General features: G+C 54.6%; 1 protein-coding gene across 1 annotated transcript in view; it reads right to left on the bottom strand.

The window, feature by feature from the left end:
- The window catches only part of LOC135447908 (gamma-aminobutyric acid receptor subunit gamma-4), a 42862-nt gene extending 35532 nt beyond the window's left edge, over positions 1 to 7330 (bottom strand). The window contains exons 1-3 of the mRNA XM_064713114.1: positions 7102 to 7330; positions 1186 to 1334; positions 914 to 981 (exon numbers count right to left, since the gene is read on the bottom strand). Coding sequence (XP_064569184.1) covers positions 914 to 981; positions 1186 to 1334; positions 7102 to 7157 — 273 coding nt within the window. The 5' untranslated portion in view covers positions 7158 to 7330. The remainder of the gene's footprint in view (positions 1 to 913; positions 982 to 1185; positions 1335 to 7101) is intronic.
- Positions 7331 to 18402: the final 11072 nt, after the last annotated feature.

Genomic DNA, 18402 nt, shown 5'->3' with positions numbered 1-18402 from the left:
CAAAGTGTGTCTCTGTTAGGTGTTTTCACAGCTCTTGGTACAGCTGGGTCCTGAGCCATAAGGAGAAATTGTCACAGTTCTGGTGGCATCTTTCTAAGGTGCTACACTATGAAGAAGAAATGTTGGACCTGAAGCCCCCCTGCTTTCCCCTTGCTTTCCCCTTGGCCAGCACCACAGGCCAGGCCTGGGCACCCAAGTTTCACACTGCCATGGAAACAATCTCCAGGTACCTCTCTCAGTCCTCCTCGTTCCACCTCACCCTAAACATGCTGGTGCCCACACACTTCCCAGGGAGGGGAGGGCAAAGCCACCAGGCAGGAGTGTCTGCCACCCCTTCCAGCAGAGACCAGAGAGGGCATCATCCACAGTGGAAGGGCTGTGAGCTCACCGAGGCCACTCGAGAACCTTGCTCCTCACCAGGGATGGTGCTCAGGGCTCTCCAGCTCCCAGCAGGTCAGAGCACCCTCACCAAGGGAAAGGAAACCGCTCATGTCAACACCACCTTCACACTGCCATGAGGAGGGGACACTGTGCCCTGCAGGCACATGAGCAATCACCATTGATGGTGCTCAGGTCTTTCCAATTCCAGCTCCCAGCAAGTCAGAGCACCCTCACTAAGGGAAAGGAAATTTCCAATGATGCCAATGTCACCTTCACACCATGTCTAGGCAGCAGGACACAACCTGCCCCAGCGGGGCCAGCCCTGCAGTGGGGAGGTGACACACAAGCAATCACCATCGATGGTGCTCAGGGCTCTCCAGCTCCAGCTCCCAGCAGGTCAGAGCACCCTCACCAAGGGAAAGGAAACCTCTCATGCCGACACCACCTTCACACTGCCACGGGGAAGGGACACTGTGCCGTGCAGGCACCATGAGGAGGGGACACCGTGCCCTGCATGCACACCAGCACTCACCATCTGGATGACAGACACCGGCCCGATGCTGTTCACGTAGATATCCACATCAATGAAGGTGGGCTTGACTGGAAAGACAAGAAAACAGGCACCATCAGCTGGGGCCAGGAGCATTGGCAGAGGGATTAGACAAGGAATGATCCCATCTGGGATGAGTGTAGCTCTACCACAACAAAAATCCCACCTCCATCAGGCACCAAAGCATGGAAAACACAGGACATGGCCAGGCCAGGTCACACCTGCGGCCACAGGGAGATTCAGGGGACACTTACTGCCAATGTCAGGCCTCAGCTTGTTGTCATAGTTCTTGAGCAGCGAGTTGAGGATCTGCGTGGCATCGGTCTCCTGTGCCTTGGGCGTGAGGACCCAGGTTTTATTGATGCTGAGGTAATCGTAATCGTATTCCTCTGTGCTCTCACACCTGCAGAGGAGAGACAGAGGGCAGGGATGTGGCTGTGGCAGCTCTCTGGCACTCCCTGGGAGCGGGGGCACAGCTGTGTTCCAGAGATACCAAAGGAGGAGGATGCAGAGCAGCTAAAAGGCAGAGCGTGAGGAGCTCAGGGATCTCCTCTCAGCTGCACTGCTAAGAAGGCACAACTCACCTGGCACCTCTGCTCACTTCAGGGTCACTAGACATGCAGGGGCCTTGCCACCAGTGAGAAAAACTAGCATGGAGTGCTTCACCTCCTCCTCAGCTCCCTTTGGAGGCACACTGCTCATCCCCGAGGTGTGGGAGGCAGCCCCTGCTTTCCCTGCCTTCCTGCTCATCCCACCCAGCAGTTCCTGCTGCCAGAGCTGCCTGTTCACCTCAAATACCTCCACTACTCTGCCTGCTGCTGACACCTGAAGCAGGCTTCCTCTGAGGGAAGAGACAGTGACAAAACAGTGGTTTTGGGGAGCAAGACATTTGCAATGAACGCATTTCAGAGAAAAGCGGTCCTAATCTACCACACAGGCATCCTGCATGCCAGGAAGCCAGCCATCTGCCCTGCACGGATCCCTGGAAATTAAAGCCTTATGCAAACTCCTCTGCCTCCAGGCCAGGACCTGCCACAACCCATTCCCTGCACTCACCAACCCTTCCTCCCCAGCCTGTGGCATGAGCTCCCATTTAAGGATGCCCCATCTTCCCAATCTCCCAGCTCCAAGCCAGGCAAGGAAAGCTCATATCCATCCTCCTTTGGACACCATCCACTCAGCAACAGCTTCTCTCGCTGCCTTTCAACCTTGCCCTCTCTAAACCTTTCACACTCCTCCCTTTTCCTAGAGGAGTTTTCCTAAACCATCTAATTAGATTAGGTCCACATGGTCACCCGGGAAATTGCAACCACCTGCCACTGCTCTGGGCAGCTCATCCACATGGCTGTCCCTGGAATGCCACAGCCATGTGTGTGGAAGAGGATGCCAGCACAGCCCCCTCCACGTCTGCCATGGCAGTGCGTCACCTGCTCCAGTGACAGCGAGGGTCTCTCAGTGGGAGCTGTCACCGTGCTGACACTTCCCAGCTGGAACCTCGCAGCTCCGAGGTATAGCCAGGCACCACGGGTCTGTTAAAAATAGGTTAGAAACTGTTGTAAAATAGTTGTTAGATCGTTAAGCATGTGCTGTTAGTTTGGTTATTATATTGTAAAAGGGGTTAAAAGGGTAGTTGTAAGAAATACAGTACTCAAGGTACCATAACACAGCTCAGTAAAGTGCAGCACAAGCCAGCCTGGACAGAGCTGTAATGGTCAATCGAGCGCCTTAAACCTTCATGCAAATGAAGGATCCAGAAAGAAACCAATCCAAAGAGACAAAAACCAGGATTAAAAGGGGCTTCTGACCCACTGAATCTGTGCTGCTCCATCTGGGACATCGGGGCCATCGCTGCTGAGCAGCCCCAGCACCGGCACTGCTCCATCCTCGAGGGAACGCTCCTGCTCGGCCCGCGGGTCCCCTTGCTTTAGGCCTTTCTTTTCTTACAATAAATGCTGAAATCACTTTAGCACCGAGAGCCTGCTCTCGTTTTGAACAGACCCCATCTCCCTCCAGTGCCTGCGGAGGCACAGCCTGGCCGATGCACTCGGAGGGGTCGAAAAAGCATTAAATTGACACGTTGCGGCCGATTTGTCAGATGCTCCTCTGCCAAAACCGCAGCCAAAACTCGCTTTTAAGACTCTTTGCATCTCTGGGGCGCCGGGATGTGTCCCCCGCCCGGGCCGGGCTGCCTGCCGCCGCGCATTAGGTGTTGCTACATCAGCGCATTGTTTCCCGTCTGATTGCGCTGCGCTTCCTAACCACGCTCAAGGAGTGCTAAGCAGCGCTGGCAGGATGCTCTTCCCCATCCCAGCAGCGCCCTGGCCGGGCTCTCGCCGTGGCCTTGGCTCCCAAAGGCGGGCGGGCAGGGAGCTCCGAGCAGCCAGAAGCTGCAGGGGCACGGGGCACACTGCCAGGGTGGCACAGGGGACACTGCCAGGGTGGCACAGGGGACACTGCCAGCCCACCCCAGAGGGTGGCACAGGGCTCGCATCGGGGTCTGGCCCTGCTCCTGACAGGAACATGTGCCCACAGCTCAGCTCAGGGCGAGGGAAAGCAATCCAAAATGCAATCTGAACTGCTTCCCTTCTGCCAGAGCATTGGGTGACAGAGGCTGCCTCCTGCACTGAAATGTTTTCTCCATGTTCCCTTGACCTTTCTTGAAGTCACCTGCCAGCGCTGAACTCTGCACATCTCCCTGCCCTGCCAAAATTCCCGGTCCTCTGAGAAACTGTCAGGCTACAACAGAAATTGAAACATCCCTCTGTGGGCTGAGCAAACCCAGTCTGAGCTTGCCCTGCTCTCAGATTTCTGGTTTTCCCCCATTTAGTGTCACTGATTAACACACCAAGGCTTGGGGTAGCATTTCCAGGGAGTCACATCCCTATTACAGATGCAGGGACACTACCAAAAATATGCTTTTTGCTAATGCAGCTAATCCCAGTCGAGTAAACCATACTAAGCCATCTTAGCATAAGCAAGCCAGCTTTTGCTGGAGAAAATACAATTTTTCTGAGTGCCCGTGCACACACAGACACATCAGCCCTTGCTGGTTAAGAGTGTAACTCTCATGCCACCCTATTGCAAGCCACTGCCTCCTCCCTGGTTTCTCTTCTTGGTGGCCCCACTTTAAACTGAGAAGGGAAGAGCCCGAGATCTATTGCAGAGAAGAGGTGTTAAGGTGACATGAGCATCCCCCCTCCAGCTGCTAATGGAAATGTCACACTGCAGACCTGAGAGATCCCCAACGTGCTGTGAACACTGCCTGGCCTGGCAGCTCCGTCTCCAGGCACAAAGCAGCTGGCTTGGTGACAGGGGACAGCCACTTCTCATATGTCTCTGTGCAGCCAGGGGGAAAGGCAGAGCTGTGTTTCCTCACCTCTGCACGCTGAGATGCCAGAACAGCCTCCTCAGAGCAGGGCCATGGGGCTGGGACACAGCCACAGCGTGGGCAGGGGGTGACAGCAGGGCAGAACTGGGGGCATTGCAAGGAAATCCTTGGTGCTGGCAGAGGAGCTGGGCCATGGCAGCTCCTGCTGGTGCCCCGAGCAGGAGGCTGGCACAGCAGGGAGGTGTCCTTTCGGATGTGCTCACATGTGTGGATGAGGTTGGACAATTGTCCCTGGGCAGCCCGTGGCATTACAGCAGGACAGAGCCGTGCCTCACTCCGATTCCCTGTTCCTCAGGCAGACACCTGTTTGGCTGAGGCTTCCAAACACACACACTGCTGGGGAAACTCACCTGAGGAGCTGTGCCTGGCTGCCTCCCCTGTGCCCAAGCTGTGTGCCAAGGTGTTCCCTTGGCAGGAGCAGGGGAAGAACAACAAGAGCCACGAAGAAACTTCTCCTCCGTGCCTGCTGGGGCGGCTGGTGGTGCTTGGCTGGGCTGCACACCCACTGTCACTGCTGCTGCTGGTGGCCCTGAGGCAGGAGCCTCCCAGCACAGATGCAGATCCCCGGGCTGTATCCAGCCCTGCTGCAAGCACTGCTGAAAGCCTTCCCTGCTCCCAGGGAAAAGAGAGCAGCAAAATGCAACAGCAACGTTTCCCTTGGTCAAAAAGCACTGTGGTCAGTTCTAATTACCACATGCTAATGTGTCCTTACTCACCCAGCCCAATGCCTCCTAGGGTTGTAGGCACAGGGATGAGGACTCTGAATTAAAAGCAGACAGAGGATTTAAGTATGGGGGGCTCTAACTGCCCCCAACCCATCTCACATCTCTTCCCACCTCTGCCAACACACTCCATGAAGCCCCAGTGCTCCAATCTGCATGGTTTGAGGCACCTGCCCAGCCCAGCATCGGGTGTGATGCTGTGCAGGGATCCTGCCTTCCTGCCCTCAGGGCTCAGAGCTGGCTGCCCTGGTCCCAGGCGAGGCAGTGCCCTGGGAGAGGCTGGTGAAGGAGCCTTTGTGCTGGGGGCACCCTCTGGGGAGTGCTGGATCACCTGGCAAAAAGCATCCAGCCCCTGCAGTGCCAGGGGAAGGGTCCTGCTGCTGTACCAGGAGAAGAGCTCACATGCACTGCTCTGTTCACAGAGCTCCTCACCCCAGCACCCACCATGAGGAACAGGGAAGAGGAGATTCACCCTCCACAACTGCACCCAGGAAAAACGCAGCAAATGCAGAGCGAGACCCTGATGTAACTTGCTCTTTTTTCTCCTCTCACAGGATTCCTCTCCCACTCCATCATGCCCACCCTCCCCAAACCTCCACTGCTCCTGGCAAAGCAGGGCTCAGGGTAGAGGCAGGCTTGAGGCACTGGGCAGAGGAGAGGCTGGGCCAGCTGTGGGGTGAGCATTCCTGCCCAAGGGGATGTGAATACATTAATACAACACATTTAATTACTCCTCCGTGCGATCCTACAGCTCACAACTCACCCTCTGGAGATGCAGGGCTCATGGCAATGCTCTGCAGGGATGGTGGGGGACAGGAACCTGGATCACCATGGATCCACCCCTTCTGAGCCCTCCAGTACCCCTGGCACCTGCAGGGATCTCCTCCCGGGAGGTTTTGTGCCAGGGCACGGCAGAGAATGGGTGTTAGGGCATGAGCAGTGAGGCAGCTCCTGCTCCTCGACCCTAGGAAGGCCAAACCACGCAGGACCATGACAGGGATGGAGTTTGTGCCCATCCCCGGGGTCGGGAAGCATTGGCAGGGCAGACCATTAGTGGCAGGATTCATGCTCCCTGTCCCTGGCTGCATCTGTAATGGGATTTGATCGGCTTTAAGGCGGCTTATTCTGCCAATTAGCTTCAGCCAGTGAAATCCCTCTTCCCCCAAGCCCTGGGGGTAACAATCTGCTGACAACATGTTCTTTCCCCATCTAGCCATTAAACTCATCAGCGGGGCTAGGAATCGTAAAAAAAAAAAAAAAAAAAAAAAAAAGAAAAAAAAAGAAAAAAAAAGAAAAAAAGGAAAGAGAAACTTGAAACCCCCTTGTGCGTGGGCCCTTTCATCGCTGTTTACAGAAAAGCGCTACGAAGGGCTAGCCCTGGGAGAGCACTGCCACCTGCCCGCCCCTGCCTCCGCTCGCTCGCCTCCTTGGGGGCACCGGGCTGGCACCGGGCTGGCACCGGGCTGGCACCGGGCACCCAGAGCCGCGACCCGCGGCCAACCTGTAGAGCAGGGCAGGGCAGGAGCCCGCACACCCTGCGGGGGCTTCGGGGTCCCGGGATGGAGTGCAAGGAAGGGAACCCAAGCTCCTTCCCGGCCAGCCCGACTGCACGTGGGAATGCCCCGGGGGTGGATGGAGCTCCGGGAGGTGCCCGGCTCGCTCCGGTCCTGCTCCGGGTACCCCGAAGCGGCTCGGTCCCCGGCAGGGTTATCCAGGGGGTGATGGCAGGGTACCCCGGCAGGGTTAGCCAGGGGGTGGTGGCAGGGTCCCCCGGCAGAGTCTTCCAGCAGAATCAGCCAGCGGGCCGATGCCAGGGTGGAAAGCGGACTGCCCTCTCCATTCCGGCATGCGGAGCGGGAGCCCGGGGTGCGGAGGACATGCGGGCACTCGGTGCTGCCGCGACGGGACCCCGCTGGAAGGGACAGCCGGAGGTGCCAAATCCCCGTTGGAGCCGGGCTGGCGAGCTTGGGGAGAAGCGCTGCCACTCCAATCCCTTCCCCTCGCATTGCCCCGACGGGTAAACTGAGGCAGGGAGGGGGCGTGAGGGGGGCGGCACTCACCTGGCGCGCAGGACCGGCCCGAGGGCCAGGCAGAGCAGCAGCACCGTCCGGGGCATCTCTGCGAGGCGAGCGGCGGCCCCGGGGGCGGCGCGGGGCCGTGCGGGGCTCAGCGCGGGGCCGGGCCGGGGGCGGCGACCGGGCCCCCCCGCTGCCCGCAGCGCCGCGCTCCGGCCCCGCCGCCGCCCCCCCCGCTCCGGCCGCGCTCCGCGAACTTGGGCATCGCTGCTGCTGCTGCTCCGGGCGGCGGCGGCGGCGGGGAGGGGCTGGCGGCGGCTCCTGCCTCCCCGCAACGGGGCCGGCCTCCCCCGCAGCCCCGGGGCTGAGCGCCGCCGCCGGGGGGGCTGAGCAGCACCGAGAGGCGCATCTGCCGCGGAGCGAGCATCGTCAGCTGCTGCCAGCAGCGCCCGCTCCCCCTCTGCGGAACGAGGCGGTGGATTTCTCTTAATACTCCTCGCCCTTTTTTTTTTTTCCCCTTCTTTTGCATGTACAACAGTTAGGGTGTTTGTCTAAAAAAAGAAAGAGTGGGTAATTATTGCTCAATTACGCAAGGCGGCAGGCCGCGCTGGGCTGAGGTGCAGCCCGGAGAGGGTCCTTTTCCACCTGTTGGGGCGGCTGCCCCGCAAACCAGCCGGGAAGGTGTGTGGGGAGGAGCTGTGGGACAGCCGGGGGCTCTCAGCCTGTCGCTCTTTGCCTTCAGGGCTTGCCAAGATGCACTGGAGCATTTCTGTACTGACACCCGAGTGACAAACAGGAGGAGCAGATTCCTTCCTGTGGAGCTGTGGGTGAAAGTTGCTCAGAACAAAGTTTGTCAGACCTACATGAGGTACCAAGAATTGTCCTTTAGTGTTTAGCTGCAGGCTGAGGTGCAGGAGCTGGTCCCCAGAGCTGGCCTTGCATCTCTGGTAATTCTGATGGCAAATCCAGCTCCTCTGGACCAGAGCAGAACCATCCCTTTTACTGAGAGCTGACTCTCTCCTCTCACTCCAGGGCCTGTCACACGAGGAGAGGGCAAATCCCTGCTCTGCTCTCCATCTGCAGCGTTCTGGTGCTGCTGCCTGGTTTGCCCATTCCCCAGGCACAGCCAGGACCAGGCTGGGTGGTGATGGGGACACCACAGGAGGACAAGCAGCAGTACCAGCAGCACACCTGGGTGGTTTTTCCAGGCTCTCTCCCTTGCTGGTTGCTGCAATGATCATCTTAAGCCCTCGAGCGGAGATCTGAGCAGCCCCAAATCACAAGAGGCAGCTGCAGGGATCAGGGCTCTGAGGTGGCATTTCCCTGGAATGAAGCAGCTACAGATGATGTTGCCTTTGCTTCATGCAAAGAAGCCAGCTCTGGATGGCAGAGTTTACAGGAAGCACATGTCAAAAGAGTAAATAATGAATATCAAAGCAGCACTGAAGGTGGAAAGAGCTCTTTAAGCTTCAAAGCAAGTTACTGGATTGTTCCAGAAGTTCTTCGGGGATCCAGATGAAGCTGAAGTTGGGAAAGGTGCAAGAATAGCTGCAGGGAAGATGTAGCTGTCAAGGATTCTGGCCATGAACAGACCACAGAAAATCCAGGGGTTCATATATGTGCTCTCAGCTCCCCCTCAAGACGCAGGATGTGAAGTGGTATGTGGGGAAATTCACAGGACTCATTTCTTCTGACAGCCCCCTTCTGCTGCCTGAGAGCTGAGAGATCTGGGGAGGGCTGTGCTCACAGCAGTGGAGATGGGCTGGGAAATGCCAGGCAGTCACAGCATCCCCTCATGATGCTGTTTTGGGGACACCTTCCAGGCAGTTTTTGTGCACCAGGAGCTTTCAAGCAATTCTTGTCTCTGGTCTTCCTCATTTCCAGGGGTTTAATTTTGTAACTGAGTGCTGAGTCTTTCCATGGAACCAAGGACAAGAATGAAGCCTGTTGATGGTGTTGGAGAGCAAGGACACTGCTTTTCCAGCAAGCACCTTATTCATCAGCAGCACAGGCTTGGCTAGGAAAAAATCCATTTCAAATTCACCATGATTGGTTCTGACCAGGAAAACCACCCTCAGTCCAAATGCTGGGAAGGACAAAATGTCCTGCTCTTATGTTTTGGGAGGGAGCAGGCCCTATTTTCCACTTTGAAGAGACATTTGTTTTGAGGTCTACTGTCATGGGATTCGAAACTTAAACAGGAGATGCAATGTTTTATTCAAGATGTTTTTTATCCCTTCTGGTATTTCAGTTTAACTGGCAAACTAATAAAACCTATTATTTACAGAGTCCTCATGAGCCCAGAGCCTGGGGGGCCAAGCTGCCACAGCAAATGAGGGTTTGGTTGTGCAGCCCTCACTGCAGGATTCAGCTCTGGGAGACAAGGAGACAATTCCAGCCCTGGCCCAAGGATCCCAACCCTTGCAAGGATAGCGGTGCTCTAGGAGGGATGGGCACATCTGGGCACATCTGCAGCCCTTCCCAAAGCCCTCAGTGCTCTCTCAGAGCCCCTTTTGGGGTGTGTGCTGCCTGCTCCTGCACTGGGGGTGTGTTTGGAGCAGCAGGGGAAGGCAGGAGGCAAAGCTCTGCCACCTCTTGCCCGTGCAAAGGGCTGGTCACTGCCTGGCTTAGGAGACTGCTCTTCCTCTGGGCTACATCAGAGGGAAAGCTGATACAAGTGGGGAAAAGTGTGATCCCAAGGTGTTCAGGAGCTCATTTGTGAGAAAGCTCAGGCTCTTGGCACTTGCACGATCTCCCTCAGACAGATCTGTCTCTCTCAAGGGTGGAGGAGCACCTGCATGAGGACTGGAGGAGCCCAGGCAGGGACAGATCCCAGGGGCTCTGCAGGGACAGGCCGGCTCTGAGAGCGCTGCTGGCAGAGCTGGGCACTCCAGGACAAGGAGCTGCCCGGGCATTGGCAGGCAGCAGTGCCAGGGCCATGCAGCAGAGTGCTCTGAAGGGCTGCATGGAGGTGAACTCGCCTTCCCCTCCTCCCTCGCTCTGCACGTCATCTGGCTGAGGACAGAGCACAGCCAGAGCCACTGTCCTCGATGTCCTCTGTCCTCCTGGCACTGAACTGGTCCTTGAGCTGTCCCCGGGCCACAGCAGCCCTGGGGGCAGCTCAGGGCCAGGCCAGGCCCTCTCCCCATGGCCAGGGCACAGGGCTGGTCACCCTCACAGCAGCACCCATGAGGATGGGCACCCTGACAGAGCTGGGTGAGCCTGGGGAAGGACAGCTGAGGGTCCTTCTGCAAAACTTGGGGAATGAGCACCCTGACAGAGCTGGATGAGGCAGAAGGAGAGCTGAGGATCCCTCTGCAAAACCTGGGGTATGCACACCCTGACAGAGCTGGATGAGGCAGGAGAAGGACAACTGAGGATCCCTCTGAAAATCCTGGAAAATGAAAACCCTGCATAAGGCTTGGCCCTGCTCTCTGACTTGGGGCACGTCCTGTGCTGTAGAAACATTTGTTTACCCTACCAGGGCATTTGTTCAACATAACCCTGGTTTTGTCTTTTTCAGGCTGGCCAGGCACAGCGGCAGATGCTGTATCTGGGCTCACATGACATCAATAACAGCTTCAGCTGGGCTCTGCCTCCCCACCTTTGTGGACAGCAATGATAGATGAAGCAGACAGGGCACAGTTCGGTTTTTAGGTGCTGGAGTGAACTTGCAGTGCTGACAGATTTAAAAAATGTGTTTGGAGCCTGAACAAATGTGACGTGCATATTTTCCAAGGAGAGTGAAGGGTGTGGGAGGACAGCCCAGGCCGTGGCAGGAGCTGGTGCAGGCTGTCCCGGGGGTGATGAGAGCGTGGATGGGAGTGAGAACTTTACCCCCATCCTCTGCTGCTGTGTCAGGCCTGAAGGAGTCTCTACTTTCCTTCCATTGCAGGCAGTCCCTCTTCAAAAATTAGTTTGTTAGTGGAAAGAGATCACCAAATGCTAGGTGATCTGATCCTGTGTGTCAGAAGAGCTCTTGCTGTCACCCTGGGGATGGGAAAGGTGCCATTTCCTGGGCTTTTATGGATCTGCTTTTCTGAAACCATCCCCATCCCAGGGCTTCACATGTTGCAGTTCTCCTAGGGATGGAAATGCAAAAAGAGAAAATGTGCATGGGAAGGGTTGGGAAGGGGAAGAGAACTGGCAGCATTTGACAGAAAAAAAGGGGAAAATCTCAGCAAACTGAGCACCAGGTATTTCAATACTTTTTCAGGTGGAATTTGCATCTGTACATCTGACCAGCACAGGACCATGAGCTGGTAGTTTAGACTCCAGAAAAAATCCCATCTTTATGTTAAAAACTGTGCATGTGCTGACACAAACTTTGGGGACATGCAGCTGCAGGAACACGAACAGCTGCTTCCCTTCACTGTAGAAACAGAGTGGCTGCTTCTGGATGGAGATCCACTACTCCTTGGGGATCACAAGGGGTGCATCTCCATCCTTGATGCCACAATGGTTCAGGGAAGGGGAAAAACAGCCAGGAAAGTCACGAATCCAACAAAAAGTGTCATTGGGATGCAAACTGTTCTTAGCACAGTGATTCCAACAGCTGGGAAGAGCGTGGGGCTCTCCAGAGGACAGGCTGGGATTCAGAACAGAGCCAACACAAGAAAGGTGGTGCTGACTATCAAAACCCTGTGGCCAGCAGTGATTTTGACTGTCCCTTGCCCTGCTGCAGCCCCGAGGGCACAGCTGAGGCCACATCAGCCCCTCTGGCCCAAGGATTTAGGAAAAGCAGAGAGGGAGGCACGGCTGCCTTTTGCTGTCAATACCTGTAGGATTTCTGCCCAGGGGCATGGGGATTTAAATGCCTCCCCTCTCCAGTGGCCCAGGGATGTTTATACACCAGTAAATAATGGAGCTGCTCATCTGTGTCCGGGTGTGGATGTTCAATTACAGCCTCTCCCGCAGCTGATCCCGCGCTCTCCTCTCTCCAGGCTCTGCCGGCAGTATGACATTTTGTCAGTCTGGGGACAAGGCAGGGCTGTTGATAAGCAGAGACACCAGGGGAAGGAGCTTTCCTCCCCTCCTGTGCAGGTGCTGCCTGATCTGGGCTCCCAGGAGCTGTTCTGGGCTGGGACTGACTCTGAGGCACTGTGATGGTGCCTGCAGCAAGCCCATTTCTTCATTCCTCTTCCCTTCTGGGGAGTTCTTAGACATTTTCTAGGCCTCTTTAATTTCCTCCTGCATGAAGCTCCAGTGTTCCTGTGCAAAAGGAGGAGACTCCCTTCTCTCCCAAATGCCAGAACTTGAGGGACACATTTTGGAGTGGCTGTTTTTTGTTGTTTTTTAGGGAGGCAGTGCTTGGGACCATGGCACTGTGGCCCTAAGTGCCACCCCAACAAGAGCAAGAGCTCAGCAGGGAGGGGACCAGCTGAGGACAGTGCCCAGAGGCACTTTGCCCATCCAGCTCCCAGCACACCCAGCTCGGGGCAGGGGCTGTGCCTGCTCCTTCCCTGGAGCAGCTGGGCAGATCCTCTGCAGATCCTGTGCCCCCTGCCCCAGGGCATCATTCATGCAGGGAGAGGGGAGCAGATCCTCTTGGCAGATCCTTGGCAGATCCTCTGCAGATCCTGTGCCCCCTGCCCCAAAGCATCATTCATGCAGGGAGAGGGGAGCAGATCCTCTTGGCAGATCCTTGGCAGATCCTGTGCCCCCTGCCCTAAAGCATCATTCATGCAGGGAGAGGGGAGCCTGTGCTGTGCTGCTGTTTTCCACTCCCAAATGGGGGAATCAATGGGGCTGCCTCTCCTTCCGTGCCCTCCTGGCCCAGGTGGGACAAGCTGAACCCAGAGCAGCCCTGAGAGCCCCCCATGGTGCTGCCATCAGGGTGCTGTCCCACTGCCACCCTGTGTGCATGGCAGAGCTGCTCCCCAGCCCAGAGCCCATCCAGCTGCTCTCTGTGCATTGCTGGCACTGCCATTTGCACCCTTTCTCCCCATCCCTGGTGCTCCTCACTCCATGCTCACAGGAATTCATGGGGAAATGCCAGCTCTGTGCATTGCTGGCACTGCCATTTGCACCCTTTCTCCCCATCCCTGGTGCTCCTCACTCCATGCCCACAGGAGTTCATGGGAAATGCCAGCTCTGCTGTGCTCCTGAGCTCCAGGATCCCCTGTGAAACACTGACCCAGATCAGCCCTGCGCTGCACGGGGCTGTGCTGTGTGCCTGCTGGGCACAGCCAGCCTCACCCCGCTCCACGATTCTCCTTCCCAACCAAAAGCGTGCAAACCCACACCCCATCCACCAGCAGGCAGTGCTGCCGTGTCCAGTGTTATAAACAAAAAATCTGCCAATTTTTTGTGGGAAAAAAAAGTTACAGGACCAGTCACACCAGTGTTGCTGCTACAGTGCCACCAGTTTGTTATGATAATCACAAGTCGTTGAAGTTAATAGTTCTTTTTGTAGCAGTAAAGGCCCTGGCTAGGGCTAAGCCAACGGCTCTTCTCCCCAGACAGTGACGGGAGGGGACGAGATGTGGGAGGGGGGGGCGTCAGAAGATGCAAAATAACTTCGAGACCAGCTTGCCATGAGAAGTGTCAAACTTACTGAAAAAAAACCCAAAACCAACGAGCCAATGCAGAATTAAGGAATTAGAGTGATGCCTAGATGTGAAGAACAGAATGCTGAGCCTGCAGAGATGCTGAAAACCTTTGTTGCCCCTCGCCCTGAGCACAGAAATCATCTTAAACCAAGACTCAGAGATGGAAAAGAGTAGAAAGGAGAGATCAGGGTCACGCACAAAGCTGCACATTCTTCCTCCTCCGAGTCATCCCGAGAGAGATGACGGAGACTGCAGACCCATCGGGCTTCCCAATCTTGATTTGATCACTATTTATAAAGGCATAAAAAAGAGAAAAAGTCTTGTGCCCTGTTTATTTCATCCAGCACCCACCTTCCCTCTGCTCCCAGCTCCATGCCAGCCCCTGTGCTGGCAGCTGAAGCACAGAGGAGCTGACACCGTGCTCTGCCCTGCAGCCCCTGTGCTCCCAGAGCCAGCAGAGCAGAAATGCCTGCACATCCTGGAGAGGGATGCTGGCACCAGGATCTGCCAATTGCCAGCACGTCAGGGAAGGAGAGATCGTCTCCTAATGCTCTCTAAGCTCCAATCTTAATCTTGTTCATTGCTGCTAAGTCTCAGAGAAATCGGGCCGATGCCTTGAAAGGAGGCAAAATAAAAAAGATTCAAGAGGGGGCTGAAGGCTCTTCAGAAAACTGAAGAGAAATAATCTTCAAAGGTTCCCACGAGCCCGTGCTCCCCAGCCTGGAAAAGCAGAGCAGATATAAACACTGAGCCTTGCTGGAGTTGTTTTTCAGTCTGGTATTTTCTAGGAGGAGGCAGAAATGTAAAGGCTGGAAAATCAGAGAGCTCTTGTGGGATCTCAGCACTCAGGGTTTGACTCCTTCCCTGGCAGGCTCAGGTGCCCAAGGCAGAGCCTGGTTCCCATTACCCCATGGGGGTGAGGGCCAGACAGAGCACAGGAGGGGCTCCAGGTGGGTCTGCAGCTCCTTTCCATCACCCCACCTGCAAGGGGGATCCAGTCAAATGGGGGCACCTGCAGAGAACCTGCCTGTCCTGGGGGATGAAAGGGGTTACCTGGGGCTGATGGGCTCTGCCAGGGTCCCACCATCAGGGCAAGGAGCCAGGACACAGCAGACCCTTGTTCTGCCTCCCCCCTCTGCATCCCACTGCCTGCAGCATCCCTGAGCCCCATGCCAGCACCCTCTCATCCCCATCAAGGGACATCCATGGAGGGGCCTCTCCTGCCCTCATATCCTCCCCTAAGGCCTGGGAGGCTCCTCCATGGGAGCTGCTGTCACTCTCTGCACTTGTCACTGCGGGCTGAGCTGCTGCTGCTGCTGATCCCTCCTCCAAACTCACTTTTAGCCTCCCTGACAGCCCAAGGCAACACGTGCTGCCATTTAAAAGGGCCTTGCTGTGAAAGGTGCTGCCTTTTCACCTTCCAAAAATTGCTTGTGTTGGGAGGGGAGCAAGGATCATCCATGGCATGCTCCAAATGCACCCCAGTGCAGAAAATGGGGTTTGTCCCTCTGTCCCACACTCTGCAGAGGGACATGCCCAGCCCTGGGGGTTTGCCCTGCAGGGATGGGATGAGCTGAGCCAGAGCTGGCTGTGCAAGCAGGGTGGGGTCTCAGGAAGGTGCTGCAGGCTGGGGGACTGTCTGTCTGTCTGTCTGTCTGTCCGCAGGCTCCTGGCCAGAGCCTGGTCTCACTCCCCAGGCAGCTCTGCCAGCTCCAGCCTTTGCAGCAAATTTTGCCTTTGTCATTGCCCATGTGCTTGGTGGACAGGGGACTCCTGTCTTCCAGGAGGATGTTAGAAAATGCCTTTCAGCTGCAGTAAAATTCACCCTTCTCTCTCCACCTCCCAAAAAAAAATAAAGAGTAAGCCATAATTACACCCACGCAGCTCTCCTCACTGCTTCACCCCCTCTCAAAAAGGCACCAGCATCTACAGAGTGGATATGTTGATTAAAAGTCCCCCAAAATGAATAGATCAAGAAAAAAATCTTCCATGCCCCTGCAGCAAGGGTGAAGTGCTTTTTAATTAAGGACAAAGACATGCAAATGTCCTGAATCATCACAAGCAAATAGCAAAATAGCACCTGTCAGAATATTAAAAAACAAGCACTCAGCATTCCCTTGTGATCAGCTTGAAGGAGGCCTTGAGTTAAAAAAAAAAAATCCCCTGAGAATTGAAAAACGTAATAGACTGGGAGGGAGCAAAGAATATGGCTCAAAAAATGCGAGTGGGGATGACTTGGTGGTGGTTTGGGCTGGAAAATGTGCTAGGGTGACCCACAGGAGGGTCTGCTCCATCCCTAGCCCCAGCCCAGCCATGGGTGGCACAGAGCACTGCCCATCATCAGCCAAGCCCCTCTTCTCCCAGGTGCCACCACGCTGCCAAATCTGTAATTATGAGCACTGAAATAACCCCGGTCAGCTGAGCAAAACCACAACCTAATGCATTCTGAAGGGTTTGCTGGAGGAGCAGCCTCAGGGGCCACTCCTGTGCCGTCCCCTGCTCGCCCCTGTCAGACCTGCCCGTGCTGAAGGAGGGGGAGTTCAGCCTCTGTGAGTAATGGAGGTGACAGGCTGCTGCCTCCCCGAGCCCTGGGGCACCACCCCACGCTCTCCTCGTGTGCAATTGTTTGTGTGGCAGCCCAGGAACGTGCGGGAAGAGCCCTGGATGTGCCCAGAATCTTCATTATAAGGATTGATTACAGGGCAAACTGGCTGGAATGGGTACCTGAGTGCCAGGGCTGCTGGGCAGAGCAGGCAGGAGCTCTCAGGCTGATCAGGGCAGAAATTGTTTCTCTAGAATAGGGTTAAACAGGGAGCTTGGAGGAATTCTTTGCCATTTTGGGCGTTTTTATTGCTCCCACTGCTGGCTTTTACCTAACCCCGGGTTGAACAGCCAGCTGGGGGAGGATGTGCTGCTCTGGTGCACCCCAGAGCAGCGGCCCTGAGCACCCTAAGCTCGGTGACACAGCTGAGGCCACCAGGGCTGTCCCAGAGCCAGCAGGGAGGAGGAGGAGGAGTGGGGAAGGCGATGAAAGGAAGGAGTGTTGGGAAGCACAGGGAGAGCCAGCAGCAGCCACAAAGGGCTGTGAAGGGGAGGCAGAGTGAAAGGGAAATGCCTGGAATAATAAGTGCCGGCCGGATGCCTTTGAAGGGGACTCGGATATCTCGGGTCTCCCGCCTGACCTACTTAAACCCGGCATCATCTGATGGAGGAGCAACCCCCGGCTCGGAATAGAAACTTGTCTCCTCTCGGTTTAAATCCCTTCCCTCTGCCACCCCGGGCTGGGGCTGTGCTCGGTGTGAATGCCAGAGGTCCCGGGCACCTTTTCTGGTGAGGAAAAACCAGAGGGATGGCACTGGCAGTGTGTGCTTCCCCAATGTGAAAAATGCCAATCACTTGGTTTTAAAATTTTAAAAGTTTAATAGTAATAAAGTGGTTATAAAAAATAGTAATACAATTAGAGTAATAATACTTTGGACTATTTGAATTAGGACAATATGAGACAATAGAAACATATAGTTATGGATGTCCGGGTACCTCTTTCTGGGCAGCACAAGCCCGAAAAGGACCCACCTTAAGAGAGGATTAACCCTTAAAAGCAACAGCCTGTTGCATATTCATACACCTCATCCATGATGCATAAATTCCATTCAAACACAGGATTCTGTCTGGTCAGTGTCAGCCTCTTCCTCTGAATCCTGACAGCGCCTTCAAGGCGGGAAGAAGTTCATTTCTTCTGATAATGGAGCAATAAATTCTCTTTCTCTGAAAGATTCAGGTGTCCTGTGGCTGTTGTATCGCTGCAAGTCCTTTCTTTTAAAAAAAATATCCTATATAGCATAATTTCTATTTTAACATTTTGTTATAACCTAAAACTATATTTAACACACTACTTAAGAGAATTAATACAGCATTACTTTCTAACACAACACATATAATATTCATTTTAACATTTGCGAAAAGCCAATCATAAAATACACGCATTTTTCACACCCGGATTGCGAACAGCAGCAGAGCTGCCCGTGGGGACTGGCAGGAGGCACAGCCAAGAAAACCCCCTTGCACATCAGGAGCCAGAAGTCAGGGGACCTTCATTAGCTCCTTGTGAACACGTGATTTGTGAGCAAAGATTTTTCATTTCAAGTGAACCACAAATCTGGTGCACAACAGAGCCCCGGGGCATCAAATTAATTGGCAAATATAGGCAGAATTTGGCAATTAGTTTAAATGAGAAGAAAAACAAATGAAAGCACAGTCCAAGCAAAACCAGCTGCAATCAAAGCACTTTTTTCCTACCTGTTTTGAAATAAAATCTTTTGCTTAAGAATGCCAAAATGTTTCATTGATCCATGTTCTAAATTAAATGTTTCAAGTTTTTCCACTTCAGCACACCATTGTTCATTTAAAACTTGACTTTCTTTAAATAAAAGAACAGGAAAAAGAACCACTGTTTTGGTTTGAACAACATACTGAAATGACAAGATGAATTTTTTTCATTTTTCCTCTTTCACTGGAATATTAAAAAAAAATAATTCTATATGAAGCAAATTTAATCCATTCCTCTCTTTGCTCCAGAGCAATTTTCCTACCTGCAATGTGCATTGCAGGACATCCCTGGGGCTCCAGGTCTTCCCATTGCCATGTGGGGAGCAAGGTGGCTTTGGTGGGAATTCCCAGCAGATCAGAGCAAGATTCAATCTCCTTTTATCAAGGGCTTTCTTCAAGCCCTCAAGGCTCCCTAAGGACATGAAATTTCCAGCTCATAGACTCTGGGACTGAATTAGCTGTTTATGAA

This window comes from Zonotrichia leucophrys, chromosome 4A (assembly GCF_028769735.1).
Source record: "Zonotrichia leucophrys gambelii isolate GWCS_2022_RI chromosome 4A, RI_Zleu_2.0, whole genome shotgun sequence".
In the NCBI taxonomy this organism is placed as follows: Eukaryota; Metazoa; Chordata; class Aves; order Passeriformes; family Passerellidae; genus Zonotrichia; species Zonotrichia leucophrys.
Note: the sequence above shows the minus strand (reverse complement) of the source record. Positions and strands in the feature narration are given on the sequence as shown.